The sequence below is a fragment of the Carcharodon carcharias genome, chromosome 14 (assembly GCF_017639515.1).
Source record: "Carcharodon carcharias isolate sCarCar2 chromosome 14, sCarCar2.pri, whole genome shotgun sequence".
Taxonomy (NCBI): domain Eukaryota; kingdom Metazoa; phylum Chordata; class Chondrichthyes; order Lamniformes; family Lamnidae; genus Carcharodon; species Carcharodon carcharias.
Genome location: NC_054480.1, coordinates 2,873,062 through 2,892,818, shown reverse-complemented (window position 1 = coordinate 2,892,818; position 19,757 = coordinate 2,873,062). Strand labels below are relative to the sequence as shown.

At 49.2% G+C, this 19,757-nt stretch overlaps 1 protein-coding gene across 1 annotated transcript in view; it reads left to right on the top strand.

The window, feature by feature from the left end:
• osgn1 (oxidative stress induced growth inhibitor 1) overlaps positions 1-17,694 on the top strand; it is a 78,374-nt gene extending 60,680 nt beyond the window's left edge. The window contains exons 6-8 of the mRNA XM_041204806.1: positions 8,520-8,711; positions 12,766-12,857; positions 16,188-17,694. Of these exons, the coding sequence (XP_041060740.1) occupies positions 8,520-8,711; positions 12,766-12,857; positions 16,188-17,202 (1,299 nt within the window). The 3' untranslated portion in view covers positions 17,203-17,694. The remainder of the gene's footprint in view (positions 1-8,519; positions 8,712-12,765; positions 12,858-16,187) is intronic.
• Positions 17,695-19,757: the final 2,063 nt, after the last annotated feature.

Below are 19,757 nucleotides of genomic sequence, written 5' to 3'. Positions count from 1 at the left end.
ATTCAACCTGGAAAAGTGTGAGGTAATGCACTTGGGGAGGGCTAACAAGGCAAGGGATTACATTATGAATGGTAGGACCCTGGAAAGTACTGAAGATCAAAGGGACCTTGGTGTGCATATCCACAGATCCCTGAAGGTAGCAGGACAGGTAGATAAGGTGGTTAAGAAGGCATATGGGATACTTGCCTTTATTAGCTGAGGCATAGAATACAAGAGCAGGGAGGTTATGCTGGAACTGTATAAAATGCTGGTTAGGCCGCAATTGGAGTACTGTGTGCAGTTCTGGTCACCACATTATAGGAAGGATGTGATTGCACTGGAGAGGCTGCAGAGGAGATTTACCAGGATGCTGCCTGGGCTGGAGGGTCTGAGCTATGAGGAAAGATTGGATAGGCTGGGGTTGTTTTCCTTGGAGCAGCGAAGGTAGAGAGGGAACCTGATAGAGGTGGATAAGTTATGAGGGACATAGATAGGGTGGATAGGAAGGTACTTTGGGTTCAATAACCAGGAGGCATAGATTTTAAGGTAAGAGGTAGAAAGCTAAGAGGGGAGTTCAGGAGAATTTTTTTCACCCAGAAGCTGGAGGGGGTCTGGAACTCACTGCCTGAAAGGGTGGTTGAGTCAGAAACTCTTGTAACATTTAAGAAGTATTTAGATATTCACTGGCGTTGCCACAGCCTCTAGGGCTATGGGCCAAGCACTGGAAAATGGGATTAGTGTCGTCAGATCTTTGTTGACCGGTGTGGACATGATGGGCCGAATGGCCTCCTTCTGTACTGTAAATGTCTGAGTCTAGTTGCCCTTGAGCAGGTGGTGGTGAGCTGCCTTCTTGAACTGCTGCAGTCCATGTGGTGTAGGTACACCCACAGTGCTGTAAGGGAGGGAGTTCCAGGATTTTGACCCAGTGACAGTGAAGGAACGACAATATATTTCCAAGTCAGGATGGTGAGTGACTTGGAGGGTAACCTCCAGGTGGTGGTGTTCCCATCTATCTGCCGTGCTTGTCCTTCTAGGTGGTAGTGGTTGTGGGTTTGGATGGTGCTGCCTAAGGAGACTTGATGAGTTCCTGCAGTGCATCTTGTAGATGGTACACACTGCTACTACTGTTTGTTGGTGGAGAGAGTGAATGTTTGTGGATGTGGTGCCAATCAAGCGGGCTGCTTTGTCCTGGATGGTGTCAAGCTTCTTGAGTGTTGTGGGAGTTGCACTTATCCAGGCAAGTGGGGAGTATTCCATCACACTCCTGACTTGTGCCTTGTAGATGGTGGACAGGCTTTGAGGAGTCAGGAAGGGAGTTATACACCACAGAATTCCTAGCCTCTGACCTACCCTTGTAGCCATAGTATTTATATGGCTAGTCCAGTTCTGCTTCTGGTCAATGGTAACCCCCAGAATGTTGTCAGTGGGAGCTTCAGCGATGGTAATGCCATTGAATCTGAAGGAGCAGTGGTTAGATTCTCTCTTGTTGGAGATGATCCAAGTAACAGCATGTAACCAACCAATGGGGAAAACTGCACTCATTAGGGGAGGCAATGCGAGGAGAGTGTACATGGGTGGAGGCGATGCAAGGGGAGTGTGCATGGGTAGAGGCGATGCGAGGGGAGTGTGCATGGGTGGAGGCGATGCGAGGGGAGTGTGCATGCGTGGAGGCAACGCGAGGGGAGTGTGCATGGGTGGAGGCGATGCGAGGGGAGTGTGCATGGGTGGAGGCGATGCGAGGGGAGTGTGCATGGGTGGAGGCGATGTGAGGAGAGTGTGCATGGGTGGAGGCGATGCCAGGGGAGTGTGCATGGGTGGAGGCGATGCCAGGGGAGTGTGCATGGGTGGAGGCGATGCGAGGGGAGTGTGCATGGGTGGAGGCGATGCGAGGGGAGTGTGCATGGGTGGAGGCGATGCGAGGGGAGTGTGCATGGGTGGAGGCGATGCGAGGGGAGTGTGCATGGGTGGAGGCGATGCGAGGGGAGTGTGCATGGGTGGAGGCGATGCGAGGGGAGTGTGCGTGCACACATTTGGCTTCTAGTTGGCATCAGGAGATACAGTGAAATTGGAAATTTGGGGTGGTGCCCAGAGGGCAGGGCAGATTAGAGAGAGAATTTGTGCTGTTTTAGGGACTGCAGTGTGAAGGTACTGAGGACAACTCCATCCCTCACACCTGCTAAAGGAAAGACAAAACCCTAGCATAATTTCCATAACTGGTTATTCTAACTAATGCAGTGACTCACTGAGCTGCACCCACCAGGAAAGGCCTGGCTTTACTCATTGGTGTGAGGGCAGGGACCACACGCTTGGTATTAATAGAAACATAGAAAATAGGAACAGGAGGAGGCCATTCGGCCCTTCAACCTGCTCCGCCATTCAATATGATCATGGCTGATCCTCTATCTCAACGCCATACTCCCACTCTCTCTCCCCATATCCACTACTCCCCGTACTCCTGCTCTCTCTCCCCATACCCACTACTCCCCGTACTCCCGCTCTCTCTCCCCATACCCACTACTCCCCGTACTCCCGCTCTCTCTCCCCATACCCACTACTCCCCGTACTCCCGCTCTCTCTCCCCATACTCACTACTCCCCGTACTCCCGCTCTCTCTCCCCATACCCACTACTCCCCGTACTCCCGCGCTCTCTCCCCATACCCACTACTCCCCGTACTCCCACTCTCTGTCCCCATACCCACTACTCCCCATACTCCCGCTCTCTCTCCCCATACCCACTACTCCCCGTACTCCCGCTCTCTCTCCCCATACCCACTACTCCCCGTACTCCCGCTCTCTCTCCCCATACCCACTGCTCCCCGTACTCCCACTCTCTCTCCCCATACCCACTACTCCCCGTACTCCCGCTCTCTCTCCCCATACCCACTACTCCCCGTACTCCTGCTCTCTCTCCCCATACCCACTACTCCCCGTACTCCTGCTCTCTCTCCCCATACCCACTACTCCCCGTACTCCCGCTCTCTCTCCCCATACCCACTACTCCCTGTACTCCCGCTCTCTCTCCCCATACCCACTACTCCCCGTACTCCCGCTCTCTCCCCGTACCCTGGAAGCTTTAGAGTCCAGAAATCTATCCATTTCTTTCTTAAATATATTCAGTGACTCGGCCTCCAACAGCCTCTGTGGTTGAGAATTCCACAGGTTCACCACCCTCTGAGTGAAGAAATTTCTCCTCATCTCAGTCCTAATTGGTCTACCCCATATCCTGAGACTGTGACCCCTTGTTCTAGACCCCCCAGCCAGAGGAAACATCATCTCTGCATCCAGTCTGTCCAGCCCAGTCAGAGTTTTATATGTTTCAATGGGATCCCCTCTCATTCTTCTAAACTCCAGTAAATACAGGCCTGGTCAGCCCAATCTCTCCTCATACAACAATCCTGTCATCCCAGGAATCAGTCTGGTGAACCTTTGCTGCACTCCCTCTATGGCAAGTATATCCTTTCTTAGGTAAGGAGCCCAAAACTGCACACAGTACTCCAGGTGTGGTCTCACCAAGGCCCTGTACAGCTGCAGTAGGATATCCTTGCTCCTGTACTCAAGTCCTCTCACAATGAAGGCCAACATACCATTTGCCTTCTTAACTGCTTGCTGCACCTGCATACTTGCTTTCAGTGATTGATGTACAAGGACACCCAGGTCCCTTTGTACATCAACATTTCCCAATCTATCACCATTTAAATAATACTCTGACATTCTGTTTTTCGCACCAAAGTGGATAACTTCACAATGTTCAGCACCATTCGTGACTCCTCAGATACTGAAGTAGTCTATGTCCAAATGCAGCAAGACCTGGACAATATCCAGGCTTTGGTTGACAAGCGGCAAGTAACATTCACGCCACACAAATGCCAGGCAATGACCATCTCCATCACGAGAGGATCCAACCTTCGCCCCTTGATATTCAATGGCATTACCATCACTGAATCCCCCACTATCAACATCCTGGGGGGTTACCATTGACCAGAAGCTGAACTGGACTAGCCATATAAATACTGTGGCTGCAAGAGCAAGTCAGAGGCTGGGAAACCTGCGGTGAGTAACTCACCTCCTGACTCCCCAAAGCCTGTCCACCATCTACAAGGCACAAGTCAGGAGTGTGATGGAATACTCCCCACTTGCCTGGATGAGTGCAGCTCCCACAACATTCAAGAAGCTTGACACCATCCAGGACAAAGCAGCCGCTTGATTGGCACCACATCCACAAACATTCACTCCCTCCACCACCGACGCACAGTAGCAGCAGTGTGTACCATCTACAAGATGCACTGCGGGAATTCACCAAAGCTCCTTCAACAGCACCTTCCAAACCCACGACCACTAACATCTAGAAGGACAAGGGCAGCAGATAGATGAGAACACCACCACCTGGAGGTTACCCTCCAAGTCACTCATCATCCTGACTTGGAAATATATCGGCCGTTCCTTCACTGTCGCTGGGTCAAAATCCTGGAACTCCCTCCCTAACAGCACTGTGGGTGTACCTACACCACATGGACTGCAGCAGTTCAAGAAGGCAGCTCACCACCACCTTCTCAAGGGCAACTAGGGATGGGCAATAAATGCTGGTCCAACCAGCAACACCCACATCCCATGAATGAATAAAAAAAAACTTATACATGTTATACTGCATCTGCTCTATACTTGCCCACTCATTCAACCTGTCTAAATCGCTTGAAGCCTCTTAACATCCTCCTCACCACTCTCATTCCCAAGTTTCATGTCAACAGCGAACTTGGAAATATCACATTTGGTTCCCTCATCTAAATCATTGATATACATTGTGAATAGCTGGGGCCCAAGCACTGATCCCTGCGGTACCCCACTAGTCACCACCTGTCATTCCGAAAAAGACCCATTTATTCCTACTCTCTGTTTCCTGTCTGCTAACCAATTCTCAATCCGTGCCAATATATTACCCCCAATCCCATGTGCTTTAATTTTTCACACTAACCTTTTATGTGGGACTTTATCAAAAGCTTTCTGAAAATCCAAATATACCACATCCACTGGTTCTCCCTTATCTATTCTGCTAGTTACGTCCCCAAAAAACTCCAGTAGGTTTGTCAGGTTTGATTTCCCTTCATAAATCCTTGTTGACTTTGTTTAATCCCATCGATATTTTCTAACTGCCCTGTTATCCTCTCTAACAGACTCTAGCATTTTCCCTACTACTGATGTTAGGCTAACCGGCCTGGAATTCACTGGTCTCTCCCTCCCTCCCTTTTTTAAATAGTGGGGTTACATTTTCCACCCCCCAATCTGCTGGGACTGTTCCAGGATCTACACAATTTTGGAAGATGACAACCAACACATCCACTGTTTCCATGGCCACCTCCTTTAGTCCCCTGGGATGTAGATTATCGGGCCCTGGGGATTTATCGGTTTTTAATCCCATTAATCTCTCCAGTGCTATTGTTGCCTTTGAGTACCTGCACCATCTGGTTATACACACAGGTTTACACTCCATCATGTTTAAGAGATTAAAGGGTGATCTAATTGAGGTATTTAAGATGATTAAAGGATTCAATAGGGTCAGTAGAGAGAAACTGTTTTTTCTGGTCGTGAAAATCTGGAACTTTCTCCCCCAAAACTGTGGATAGATGGCAGGGCCAATTTAAAATTTCAAAACTACGCTTGATAAATTTTTTGGTGGGGACAGGTTTAGGGTACAAAAGGGTTATGAAACTAAGATAGATAAATGGAGTTAAGATACAGAGAAGCCATGATCCAACTTAATGATGGAAAAGCCTTGAGTGACTGAGTGACCTCATCCTGTTCCTATGTTCTTCACTGGCTGCTACTGGAGATCCATGACAGAAACAAAAACAGAATTACCTGGAAAAACTCAGCAGGTTTGGCAGCATCTTGGACTCACTCAAGTTCTGTCGAAGGGTCATGAGGACTCGAAACGTCAACTCTTCTCTACAAGAAATGACCGGAGATCCATGCGTGGATATTGGGTGAATAGTTTGCCAACTCTCACTGTCATGGATCATGTTTGAACATGGGGATTATGTGAGAATGTGTACAACTTCATCCCAGCAACCATTTAATATCTTCATGTGTAGAGGAGAGGACTCAAGTCAAGTAGAGAAGTGATTGTCTAGCAAGTAGGTTGAACTTCTCGGTTGTCTTGGTTACTTGTCACTGAAGTTTGCACACTGCATTTGAGTCCATGGATGCTGCCAGTGATCCGACCAAGAGAGCTGACAGTGTGAGCGTCAGGGGTGGTCGGGAGGATTCTTGTCGCTCCTGCTGCTGGGATTAGTGAGTAATTCCCAGGATACACCATTGCCGACCTGAACCTCTCTCCATTCTCCTTGCTGAAATATCAGATTCTAGTTGTCAGCAGTCCACCTTGCTGCTTTTGTTTTATTTGCTGTTTCTACAACCTGGAATCAGCTGGTGGTTGGTTGTCGATTGCTTTTCAATATTTATAGTGATCAGATTAGGGATTTCTCCTCCCAAGCCTCTAAGCCTTGTGGGGAATGCATTAACCCCACGTGAAAGATTGATTTCAATTGGAATATTTATGCACTGCTGCAAATTTCTGTTTGTGCATGGATTTTAGGGATTTTTAAATAGTGTAATTAGTGAACACCCCATGTCAGGATAATGCCCAAACTGTGGACCTGATTCCCAGTATTATTCATGCATTTCTTACAATGCACAGGTCACTGAACACTGAAGAGGAAGCTCTCTCACAACATGGTGCTCTCAGAGCAGGATCCTAAAACTGTTCACAGGACCAGCCAAGGTTCACCCAGTTTTTATCATTTAAAGAGAGCCAGAAGCAAACCAGACATGGGAGTTTTCCCACAGTGTGTGTTTAGCACTCTTTCCAGAGAATAGTGTGAAGAGAACATGCAAACAGACGGCTTTAACCAATGAGTTGATTATTAGCCAGATAGTAAACGTGTCCGATATCACAATCTATTTGCTGGGTTCGTCTGATTTCAGCCCAGGACCTAGTTCTGAGAGTGGGGCCTGGGAATGAATCTAAAAGCTCAGCTTCTTCCTGCCCCCTTTGTGTCTAGTTGATTTTGGACTGGGTCAAATGTGCAGAAAAGAGTGAGGTGGACAGTATTCCTGGCAGATGGAGATTTCTTGTGGAATGTAGAATATTTAATCTTTTAAAAATTCCTTTTACATGGGATACAGTGAGTGTTTTTGTGAAATTGTTTTGTGATGAATGCTACATTTGGAATTGGAAGCATGTTTTTAATGGCTGGTGTGTTTTGTACAGCGAGTGTGATTTACAGGGCAGCCTGTGTGTGAAAGAATTGCTGGGGTTTTTGTGTCTGACGGTGTGTGGTATAGTTAACATTCTGCGTTCCTGCAAAGGAAGGTCAGGCTAGATTCTGGGGTAGGTATCCTGTTTGAAGTCCTTTTTTCGCCAAGCTAGAGAAACAGGTTTTTCCATCGTTAAAACTTTTTGCTTAGAGGACATCTGCGTGTAGAGTGACTGCTGACCTGTGACCTGTGACCTGTAACCCTCCTCTTGCAACCTGCTTTAGTAACACTGTGTCTCCTGCCAATGTGGGTTGGCCACAAAGATGGACACCAATACATGTCTGCACATGAGCTGAAAACCAATGATGACCACCGTGCTTTAGTTTATGGCCATTGTGCGTGAAACAAGAACAGGTGACACAGTGTTAATTTATTGCATATTCTGCACCAGGGTGATTAAAGCTGTACTGTGCTACATGTCCATAGAAACCTGTCCAGCTCCCAAATCACCTCAAGTATTATTTTTCTTTCAAATACTGAAGAAGAAACTCTCAGTGCAACTGCACACGTAGCACAAGGAGAGCAGTGTAGAGACACACAAACCTCCGAGCACTGCTCCACAATCTAGTTGTGCCAGAGCTTCATCAGTTTCTGGAATAATCCATTTTTCCCACTATCACCAGCTTTGGACAACTATACAAACTCCTGCTGTCAACTTTATCTTATTATCACATTTAACAAGAAAGGAAATGAGGCATCTTGGAGTTTGCGAGGGGAAATAACCCTGTGTTCTGTCTCTGCTTGCTTTTTATTTACCAGCCTCTTGTGATGTATAAAAGGGCAGCTGCTCCTGCAATGCTGTAAGGAATCAGGTGAAAAGTAGAATCCCATAAAGGAATTGTATGAACTTTTGTACCAAGATCAGACAACTGAAATGTGAGTGGCTGCAAGTACAATAGGTCCCTTCACGGTAAAAACCATGAAATCAGGAGTGTGGTGTACACAGACATGACGAGCGAATGAGACACCTTGCTCGCATTGACATCACAAAGATGCAACAGCGCATGCACCACATCGACAGCGAGTGCAACTTTTTAGTAATGATTTGATCCCGACTGTTGGAATTATCTGGCCACACTAAGCATTTCGTTATCCATGTCAAGTTGCCAATCTCTGGGATAGGGCGCTCTTAATTAACACGTAAAGCTGTTCAAGTTGCTTCTGACCCCTTGTTTACTCTGGCTGTGAAGGTTACTAACTCATTGCTTGTCATCTTCGCTGCCCCCAGGATCTGGAATATCTTGCTGAAGGGTTAGAGGGACGGTCATCCAGTCCAGTGGCCGTGCTGTTTGACACGCTCCTCCTCCCTGGCGGCGACTATGGGCTGGATCATGATTCACCACTGTGCTGGAGACTGGAGCCTTGGCAGAGCATATCACACCTTGTCTTGGGCACAGGGTTACCTGGAGGATCGTGGCACGTAAGAGTGGCTGTTGCCTGGGCTTCACAGAGATTCTATCAATTATTCATTCTGCACTCAAAATATTAACCCAGGGCTGGGGATTTGCAGGAAATTTGAATTTATAATTCTCATTGTGGAGTAAGTATAGTGACAGAACTGGAAAAAACTCAAAAATATTCCATAATGCAGCTGTTCTGTAAACTCTCACACGATACGGTGCCCGCTTTAAACCTAATTAGTTCAATAAAACACAATAAAGATGCCAGGGCAGTTGATTTGTTGCAGCTGGTGGACATCAGTGTGATCTGTGGCACCCACATCTGCAGCAAGTGTCTGCAGCTCCAGGAGCTTCAGCTCAAAGTTGAGGAGCTGAAGTCAAAGTTTCAGGCACTGCAATGCATCAGTGGGAAAGTTATCTGGACACTTTGTTCCAGGAGGCAGTCACACCCCTTGGGTTAGGTGCTTGAATTTGGTCCATGGTCAGGGACAGGGAGTTGTGACTACAAGTGAGGCAGCTATGGGGATCCAGAAGGTAGCAATGGAAGAGCCTCAGCCCCTGCAATTGTCCCAACAGGTTTGAGATTCTTGCAGTTTATGTGGACAAGAGCAGGGACTGCAGCATGGATGAGCAAACTGACTATGGCTCCATGGTACAGGGGGTCATTCAAGGTGGAGGGTGTGAAAAGGAATGTAGTTGTAGCAGGGAACAGTATAGTTAGGGGGATAAATACTGTTCTCTGCAGCCAAGAGCATGAGTCCAGAAGGCAGTGTTGCCTGCCTCATGCCAGGGTTAAGGACATCTCCTGGGTGGGAAAGAAAGGATCTAATTGTCATGGTGCACATGGGATACCAATGATATAGGCAGGACTGATAAAGAGGTTCTACTGACGGACTATAAGCTGCTAGGGGTTAAATTGAAAAGCAGAACCAAAAAGGTAATAATCTCTGGATTACTACCTGAGCTATGAGCAAATTGGCGTAGGGTAAATTGGATCAGAGAGTTGGATGTGTGGCTCAAAGATTGGTGTGGGAGAAGTGGGTTTCAATTCATTGGGCACTGGCACCAGTACTGCGGAAATAGGGAGCTCTACTTCTGGGATGCTCTCCACCTAAACCTTGCTGGAATCACTGTTCTGGTAAGTGGTATAAGCAGGGCTGTAGAGAAGGCTTTAAACTAAATAATTTATGTGAGGGGAGATTTGGAAAGTTGTCACAGAGGCAGCAACCCTCATCACATTTAAAAAATTACTTAGATACACACTTGAAATGCTGTAACCTGGAGACCAAGAGCTGGAGAGTGGGATGAGGCTGGATAGCACTTTTACGTCCAACATGGATATGATGCACCAAGTGACCTCCTTCTGTCCCAAAAGTTTCTCTGATTGTGGAGAGGGGGGGGGGGTGGCGGGTGGTGGGAAAGTTCTAGAGTACGACATGATCCCGCATTCTGCTGGTTTTCCACAGGATAGGATCCTTGTGGGTCCACCAGCTTAGTCATTTAGAATTTGTTGAGGTTGTTTAGAAGCCATTTAAGAGGCCATTTGGCCCTGAGTCCTGAATTTCCCAGCCATGGAAGCTGTTATCTGACCTGTCAGTAATTCACCAGGGCCATTGAGGTGAACAGATTGCACAGAGAGAACAGCTCATCACTGAAACTGACAGGCTAGGAAGGCTTTGAGTAATTACACTGAAGAGCTCCAGCCATGGCCAGGTGAGAGGCTGCTGGTCAAAGCACTTCTTCTTTCAGAGAGTGCTACCACTGCATGACAGATCATTGTCGACGTCTGAGAAGCCACTTCACCTGTTGAGCAGTTCACTCACCTTCAGCTGAATTTTCTGTGCCACCAGGCTTCACCACGACATGGGAGCAGCTGCACCTTCCACCTCTGCTGAGGGGCCAACAGTAGAGGGCAAGCTACCAGCTGCTTTCTCCTCAGCCACATGCCCCTGTCCAGAGATCCAACTGGAAGGGGGCAGGATCCCCAACCCAGGGTGTACAGGCATAGGTCAGCTTTCTTGACATGTCTGAGGACCAATACGTCAGGCGCTCTGATAGCTGACGCGACAACTGTCACCAGAGGTCACCCCTTACCCCCCAGGTCTCTGTCTTTCCCTGAGGTTGTGTGCTCTCTTCTTCCTCAAGGAGAGAAAACAGAGAGGTGTGGGTACCTGTAATGAAGAGGAGCAAAGGACCAATTTGTGGAGGGTGAGTGTGAGGCCTGAATGTAAGAGGGTGAGTGTAAGTGATAACTGTTCAGATGGGGATGTGAGGAGAGGGGAGTGAGTGTAGCTGGGAGGTTTGCTGCCTGAGGTGCACTGTGCAGGAGAATGCTGAGCGTGGGAGGCTTGGCAACTGTCCTGTCCTCCTGGGGTCCTGAATCCTCGTGCTGCACTGTCTCCAGGTTGGAGGGAGCTCACTCTCGCTGCTGACTTCCTCGGTCAGTGCCACCCTTGCCATGGTTGGAGAGGTTGTCCTCTTCCTCCTGTCCTCGAGTGAGCTCACCTCACTGTATCCTCTCCGACCCTGCAGCAGGATCTCCAGGCAGCCGCCTTCCCTGGACTCCACTCCATTCCTGTGGATGCTGCAGCCTTAAAAATCCTAATGCTGGTCAGTTTATCTGTGACATGTCATGGTCCCTTTAATAGAAATCCTTCCATTGACAGAAGGACATGTCATCATCCTGTCTGCCCACCATCAATTGTCTGGGAGCCCAGAGACTGGCTCTTAATTGATTTGCTCTGGTAACGAAAACCACGACCCCAGCAATCTGAAAACAATCCCGCTGAGACGAGATTCTGCCCTGTTTCTAACTGATCACCGTAACCCATAAATTCCACAAGTTATTAATGCTTTTCTGTTCTGAGTGATTCACGGAGCGGCTTAAGCCAGCAGCAACCTTTTTTAAGTCCCCTGCTTTGTACATTAAACATTGTGGTGAGCACAGCAACCATTGTTCACACAGCAAGATCCCACTAACCACCATGAGGTTTGTGAGGTATCATTTGTAGAGCACTGCTTTGAATAATGCCATAATACCTTTAACATGCACATAAGACATCAGGATATCCATACACAGGACCTGAGCAGACAGTCTCCCATAAAATTCAGCACCTCTGACGATGCAGCACTCCCTCGCAATGGCACCGGGTTGTGAGGTCAGGTCCTGGAGCAGGACTTGGATACCCAACCTGCTAACTCACTGAGTCTTGCTCCAGGACCTGAGCTCATGTGAGCTATTGAGTGACACTTGTTTTTACCTAATTTTCTCTGAAATGTGATTGGGTGTGATGTGGGACTGCTAATTTTGTGCAATTGATATGTGCACTTGTGTAACAGGAGGCTGCTAGAATCAGTACCCCACCCTGGTGCATTCTCCTTAGCTGATGTCAACCCTTATTGCAGCAACATTTCTTTTCTAAAAGAGATTTTAAAATTAACATTCTGGAACAGAGCCTCTCCCTGTGGTGCGGTCCTGTCTCTCTACCACCTTGGCTAAAGTGATCACACCTTGTACATGACTGGGACAGGGAGATTACACCATTGCTGGGTGAAGCCCATCTTCTCTGAGTTGGTCACTATTCAGGTGAACCCTGTTTGTACAAAATGTACAGCACAGGAACAGGCTACCTACCCAACTGGTCTGTGCTGGTGTTTCTGCACCACATGAGCGTCATCCCACCCTTACATCATCTCAACCTATCAACCTATCCTTCTGTTTCTTTCTCCCCCATGTGTTTATCCAGCTTTCCCTTCAATCTACCTACACTATTCACCTCAACCACTCCCTTTGGTAGCGCGTCCCACATTATCTCCACTCTGGGTAAAGAAGTTTCTCCTGAATTCCCCCTGTTGGATTTATTAGTGACTATCTTATATTGATAGCCCCTAGTTCTGTTCTCATCTGCAAGAGGAAACGTTTTCTCTATGTCGACCCTATCAAAACCTTCCATAATCTTAAGATCTCCGTTCAGTTTCACAGAGGCTGCTGTCCTCATTAGCAGCCATTCACAGCAAAGTTGCTCCTTTCTGTTTTCACTCACTCTCCTGAACAGTTGATGTGTTGTTTTGCAGACTATGGAGGGTTCGATGCTGACAGTGAGCCTTGGGAATTGGATGGAGTTGCCGGGTTTGAAACTGAAGGACTGGGTCGGAGAGAAGCGAAGGTCTGTAGCAATTCCAACAGCACAGTCGCTCCCCTTTAATGGGCCCAACCCACAGGGGTTTAGCCGTTCAGAAAGGATAGATTGTCCCTGAAGGAGAGCAATGCCCCTTCACCAGGATGTTTATATTGAGAGGACTAGAATATAAAGGAGAGGCAGTGATGTTGGAGCCATACAAAGTCCTGGTTAGACCACATCTGGAGCATTGTGTTCAGTTCTGGGCATTGCACCTTAGGATATCTTGTCCCTGAAGGAGGGCGATGTAGATTCACCAGAATGTTACCAGGGCTTCAAGGGTTAGATTAGGAGGAGAGATTTCACAAACTGGGCCAGTATTCCCAAGGAATATGGAAGGTTAAAGGATGAATTGATTGAGACATTTAGATTTTGAACTGGTGGATTGGGAGAAGCTCATTCTGCTAGTGGGTGAGTCAGGGCCATTTGACAGAGAAATAGGGAAACATTCCTTCACAAAAAAGGATGGTAGGATTGTGGAACACTCTCACAAAATGCTGCCAATGCTCACTCAATTAATCATTTTAAATCGGAGGGCGATAGATTTTTGCCAGAGAGGCTATTGAAGGATCTGGGATAAAAACAAAGAGCTGGCAAAACTCAGCAGGTCCAGCAGCATCTGTCAGAGTTAACGTGTCGAGTCCAATATGACCAGAAACATTAACTCTGTTTCTCTCTCCTCAGATGCTGTCAGACCTTCTGAGATTTTCCAGCATTGTCTGTTTTGATTTCAGATTTCCAGCATCTGAAGTGTTTTGCTTTCATTTGAGGGATATGGGGGCTAAGTGAGCAGATGGCATTGATACAGACCAGCCATGGTCTTATTGAATGGTGGAATAGGCTGGAAGGTCTGTAGCTCCTCATGCTGCTCCTGTGTTCCGCTGCTGCACTCTCCAATGTGTGATGCTTCACTGGGGTCAGGTTCCTCACTCTCCCTCATTATTGTGTGTGAGCCCAGTGAGTATTTGCCCCCCGCACCCATTCTTTCTGGTACCTCTATCAAGTCCTGTCCTGTTGTTAATCGCAGCCAATCACCATGGATTGTGGTTGACCAACATTAACAAATTCATTGAAGAAAAGAAGCAAAATGACTTGCATTTATATAGCGTTTCATGACCTCACAATGTCCCAAAGTGATTCCCATTTAATGAAGTACTTTTGAAGTGTAGCCTCTGTTTTAGTGTAAGAAACACGGCAGCCAATTTATGCACAGCAAGCTCCCACAAACAGTAATGTGGAAATGACCAGATTATCTATTGTTGTGATGTTTTTTGAGGTATAGATATTGACCAGGACACCAGGGAGAACTCTCCTGCTCCTCTTCGAAATAGTGGCCAGGGAATCTTTAGCATCCACCTCAGAAAGCAGGCAAGGCCTCGGTTTAACCTCTCAACTGAAAGAGAGCACCTCTGACAGTGCAGTATTCCCTCAGTACTGCACTGGAGTGAGAGTCTAGATTCTCTGCTTAAGTACTGAAGTGGGGCTTAAACTCTCAACCTTCTGACTCAGGGGTGAGATTACTGTCCATTAACAGGATGTCCAGGGTTTTTGGAAAAATTTGATAAAGTCCCACATAAGAGACAGAAGGGAAGATAATGGGCATGGTATTGAGTAAAAGGTAGTCACATGAATAGAGAGATAGTTGAAGGCAGAGGAGGACTGGAAGAGGTGTGGTCAAGAGTCAAGGGTGAGTGGCCAAGGGTGAGGAGCTTGTGGTAAAAAGTGAGTGCTCAGTGATGTTCCATGGAGCTGGACAGGGCTTGTTCCTATTTACTAAAAGATCGGATTTTGGATTTGAGGGCCAGAATATTTTGAAATTTAGCTGAAGATGCTGCATTGGAGAGAGTGATGTGAAATAATGATGAAGGTTTTGAAAGTCTGCAGGAGTACATGAGTTAGAAGATCAGTGAGGAGAGAACACAGAACAGCAAATAGCACAGAAAGAATTGAAGGGGAGGTCTTTAGTCAGAGAAGGGTTTGAATATGGAATTCATTCACTATTAACTTCAGCTCCTGTTCCAGTGACAAGTGATCTCCATGATCTAAACCTCACCATCCACCATCTCTCCAACTATCCTTGTGACTCCCTCCCTCACCCCACTCCCTCCCTCACCCCACTCCCTCCCTCACCCCACTCCCTCACCCTCTCACTCCCCCTTCTCACCAGCACTGGAGCTCAATCCCTCAGCTCTTCACCCACCGCCTCTTCTCAGCCAATCCCTGTATTCGGTTTCTCCCTCACTATCCAATCGATATCTCAGTGTGAGTTGAGGGTGTTTAAGGTTTCAAACACTCTGCTTTCCACACCTACCCCCTGTATCCTCAGTGACATTTAACCAGGATGAAATCTCGATGGAAAATGTATAGATTCACCATCAGCCCATCCCTCCATCCCCCAGCCCCACCCCCACCCTCACTCCCAGGGCCTGGGTCTGCTTCCCCCCCCTCCCGGAGCAGCGTGTCCACTCATTCCCTCTCCCAGGTCTGTGTTTGTGCCCGTCCTGTGTAAGTCCTGTAGTGTTTGTGTTTCTTGAATTGTCAGTAAGAGTTTAGTGTATGTGCAGCCAATTTGAGAACAAAGTTGGGCCCTGGGTTCAAATCTGTAAACGAAGGGTCAGTGACCCCCTTCATTCCCCCAGCCCCACCATCCCACCACCTTCACTGTCCTTTGCCCTGCTACATGGGTCCAGTACAAAAACAGTGGGGCCAAATGGCCTCCTTCACCTTCTATGTGTCCAGCAATGACTCTTTGCCACCCCATTACGAGCAGAGGTGCTGGCCATTCTGCCCCTCGTCCTCAGAGTAACCTTTCCTTCGACACTGATCCAAGAGAGAGAGGAACCCATTCCCCTCAGAGGCTTCAGGATTGAGTCACTGGTGTTGGGGTCATTGACAGGAATCGACTTTTACCCTCACGATATCTAGGTTTACAGATCCAAGGGTGAACGGCGTGAGAAGTTGATTGGCTGCCTCCTTTTCCCAACAAACTCTCCTTTTTGCAAAAAAGTTAATGTTCAGAGTTACAAATACAGACAGTAGCTGGGGGGGGGGGCGGGGAGGGGGGTTAAAGGACGTCAGTCCAACCCCCTGTAAATACCCCAAATCCTTCATTTATATCTTTTACATTTTGTTTCTTTTCCTCTTTTGCCTCCCTCTCCCCCTCCCCCAACTCCCCCCGCTCCTTCTCCCCCTCCCCCTCCCTCCCTCTCCCCCTCCCCCAACCTCCCCGCCCCCACGTCCCCCCTGCCCTCCCCACCCCCCTCCCCCCTCCTCTCCCATCCCACCTCCCTGTCTCTCACCCCCATTCCCTCCCAGCAGGAATCGAAGGAATGACCGAGTGATCCCAGCTGAAGTTGCTGCCTATTACCAGCATTTTGTCAGTGAGATGGACCTTGAGAAGAACTTTGTGTCCAGCAGCTGCCTGACATCGCTGTGCCGGATCGGGGATGTTGCGGAGAGTGAGGAGGGCGGCAAGCGGAGAGTCAACCGGGAGAGCGGGGAGGGGGAAAGGAGTGAGACAGCGGCACGGACGGTCTGGCAAGCCAAAGGTTACCAGACGGGGCGAGACGGGGCCCAGACCCCCTTTCTGATCTTTGCGGAGAATGTGGTCTTAGCGACTGGGACACACGACCAGCCCACAAGGCTGGGTGTGGAGGGCGAGGACCTGCCTCATGTCTGTCACAGCATTTCGGAGTTTGAGACGGCCATTATCCAGGGCCGTGTGAGCGAGCACTCGGAGCCGGTGCTGGTCATCGGGGCCGGACTCACTGCGGCCGATGCCATTCTCTGTGCCCATCACTATGGAATCCCCGTTCTCCACAGCTTCCGACGGGCAGTCACTGACCCCGGCCTGATATTTAACCAGCTGCCCAAAGTGCTTTACCCAGAATACCACAAGGTTCACCAGATGATGAGTCAGCAGAGCGTTGGTGGAGAGTCGGCTTCTTATCGAGGTTACACCAGTTACCCCCGGCATCACGTCGGCAGTTTCAAGCCAGATAAGAAATGTATCCTGGAAAGCTGGGATAAGCGACAGACAGTGGTGAAGACCTCCATGGTCCTGGTGCTGATTGGCACTAACCCCAGACTCTCCTTCCTTAGGGACAATGGTAGCTACCTGGGACTGAACACTAAGATGCCAATCTCCTGCCGTTATAACCCTTTGCAGATTCATCCTTACACATACGAGTTGCTTCAGGAGCCCGGCCTCTTTGCCATGGGTCCTCTGGTGGGTGATAATTTTGTGCGATTTGTGAAGGGTGGGGCTCTGGGCATTACCAGCTGTCTGGTGAAACACTACAAGAGGCAACACAAGCAGCTCCTGGTGAAGTGATGCAGGGAAGTGGGAGCCTGTTCAGGTCTAATAACAGTCACTGCTCACTGTGTCTCACTCCTGTGCAGACTGACCGCTGCTGACCGTGCAGACTGACCGCTGCTGACCATACAGACTGACCGCTGCTGACCGTGCAGACTGACCACTGCTGACCGTGCAGACTGACCGCTGCTGACCATACAGACTGACCGCTGCTGACCATGCAGACTGACCACTGCTGACAGTGCAGACTGACCGCTGCTGACCATACAGACTGACCGCTGCTGACCATGCAGACTAACCGCTGCTGACCGTGCAGACTTACTGCTGCTGACCGTGCAGACTGACCGCTGCTGACAGTGCAGACTGACCGCTGCTAACCATACAGACTGACCGCTGCTGACCATGCAGACTGACCACTGCTGACCGTGCAGACTTACTGCTGCTGACCGTGCAGACTGACCACTGCTGACCGTGCAGACTGACCATGCAGACTGACTGTGCAGACTGACCGCTGCTGACCGTGCAGACTGACTGCTGCTGACCATACAGACTGACCGCTGCTGACCGTGCAGACTGACCATGCAGACTGACCGTGCAGACTGATCGCTGCTGACTGTGCAGACTGACCGCTGCTGACCATACAGACTGACCGCTGCTGACCGTGCAGACTGACCATGCAGACTGACCGTGCAGACTGATTGCTGCTGACAGTGCAGACTGACCGCTGCTGACCGTGCAGACTGACTGCTGCTGACAGTGCAGACTGACCACTGCTGACCGTGCAGACTGATCACTGCTGACCGTGCAGACTGACCGCTGCTGACCGTGCAGACTGACCACTGCTGACCATGCAGACTGACCGCTGCTGACCGTGCAGACTGATCACTGCTGACCGTACAGACTGACCACTGCTGACCATGCAGACTGACCATGCAGACTGACCGTGCAGACTGATTGCTGCTGACGGTGCAGACTGACCGCTGCTGACTGTGCAGACTGACCGCTGCTGACCGTGCAGACTGACCATGCAGACTGACCATGCAGACTGATCGCTGCTGGCAGTGCAGACTGACCGCTGCTGACCGTGCAGACTGACCACTGCTGACAGTGCAGACTGACCACTGCTGACCGTGCAGACTGATCACTGCTGACCGTGCAGACTGACCGCTGCTGACCATGCAGACTGACCGTGCACACTGACCGCTGCTGACCATGCAGACTGACCACTGCTGACCATACAGACTGACCACTGCTGACCGTGCAGACTGACCACTACTTACTGTGCAGACTGACCGCTGATGACCATGCAGACTGACCGCTGCTGACCGTGCAGACTGACCGCTACTTACTGTGCAGACTGACCGCTGCTGACCGTGCAGACTGACCGCTACTTACTGTGCAGACTGACAGCTGCTGACCGTGCAGACTGACCGCTGCTGACAGTGGGCGTGGTCTGCACACTTTCTGTCAGCTTCCCCTATGGGTTCCACTCAAGGACAATTCTGCTCTTGCTTGTCCAATGAATCTGCTTTTGGGATCTTTAAATCTGCTGGATGCACATGAAGGGAATTTCATCCCTGTTCCTGTATGGAATTTCTGCATGGATTAACAGTGAGTGGGATTGGGAAGTGGCTACAAGAGCAGGTCAGAGGCTGGGAATCCTTCAGAGAGTAACTCACCTCCTGATTCCCCAAAGCCTGTCCACCATCTACAAGGCACAAGTCAGGAGTGTGATGGAATACTCTCCACTTGTCTGGATGAGTGCAGCTCCCACAACACTCAAGAAACGTGACACCATCCAGGACAAAGCAGCCACTTGATTGGCACCCCATCCACAAACAATCACTCCCTCCACCACTGACACACAGTAGCAGCAGTGTGTACCATCTACAAGATGCACTGCAGGAATTCACCAAGGCTCCTTAGGCAGCACCTTCCAAACCCACGACCACTACCATCTAGAAGGACAAGGGCAGCAGATAGATGGGAACACCACCACCTGGAAGTTCCCCTCCAAGTCACTCACCATCCTGACTTGGAAATATATTGTCGTTCCTTCACTGTCACTGGGTCAAAATCCTGGAACCCCCTTCCTAACAGCACTGTGGGTGTACCTACACCACATGGACTGCAGCGGTTCAAGAAGGCAGCTCACCGCCATCTTCTCAAGGGGCAATTAGGGATGGGCAATAAATACAGGCCCAGCCAGTGAAGCCCACATCCTGTGAATGAATAAAGAAAGGTAATGTAGAGTGCTGGGGCTTGTGGAGCAGAGTGCACCTGTCTGTTGCCAGGAGTTCATTGCAGTTGGAAGGGAATCTGCGCACAGACACAGACCTGCAATCGGTGAAGTGATACCATCACTCAGCACCATCAGATTTATTGGGCACAGTCTTGTTGGGATGGAGCCTCTCACCCTTTAGCTGCTGCTTCTCTCTCAGGTACAGCTGAGAAATGTTTCTGCATCTTAACTTGCTGGGAGTGAGAGGCAGGAACAGTTCAGAAAGAGCAACAGGAGTATCAGGGATCTCAGTTAATGATGGGACCAACGGTTTATCATCTTAACCAATGAG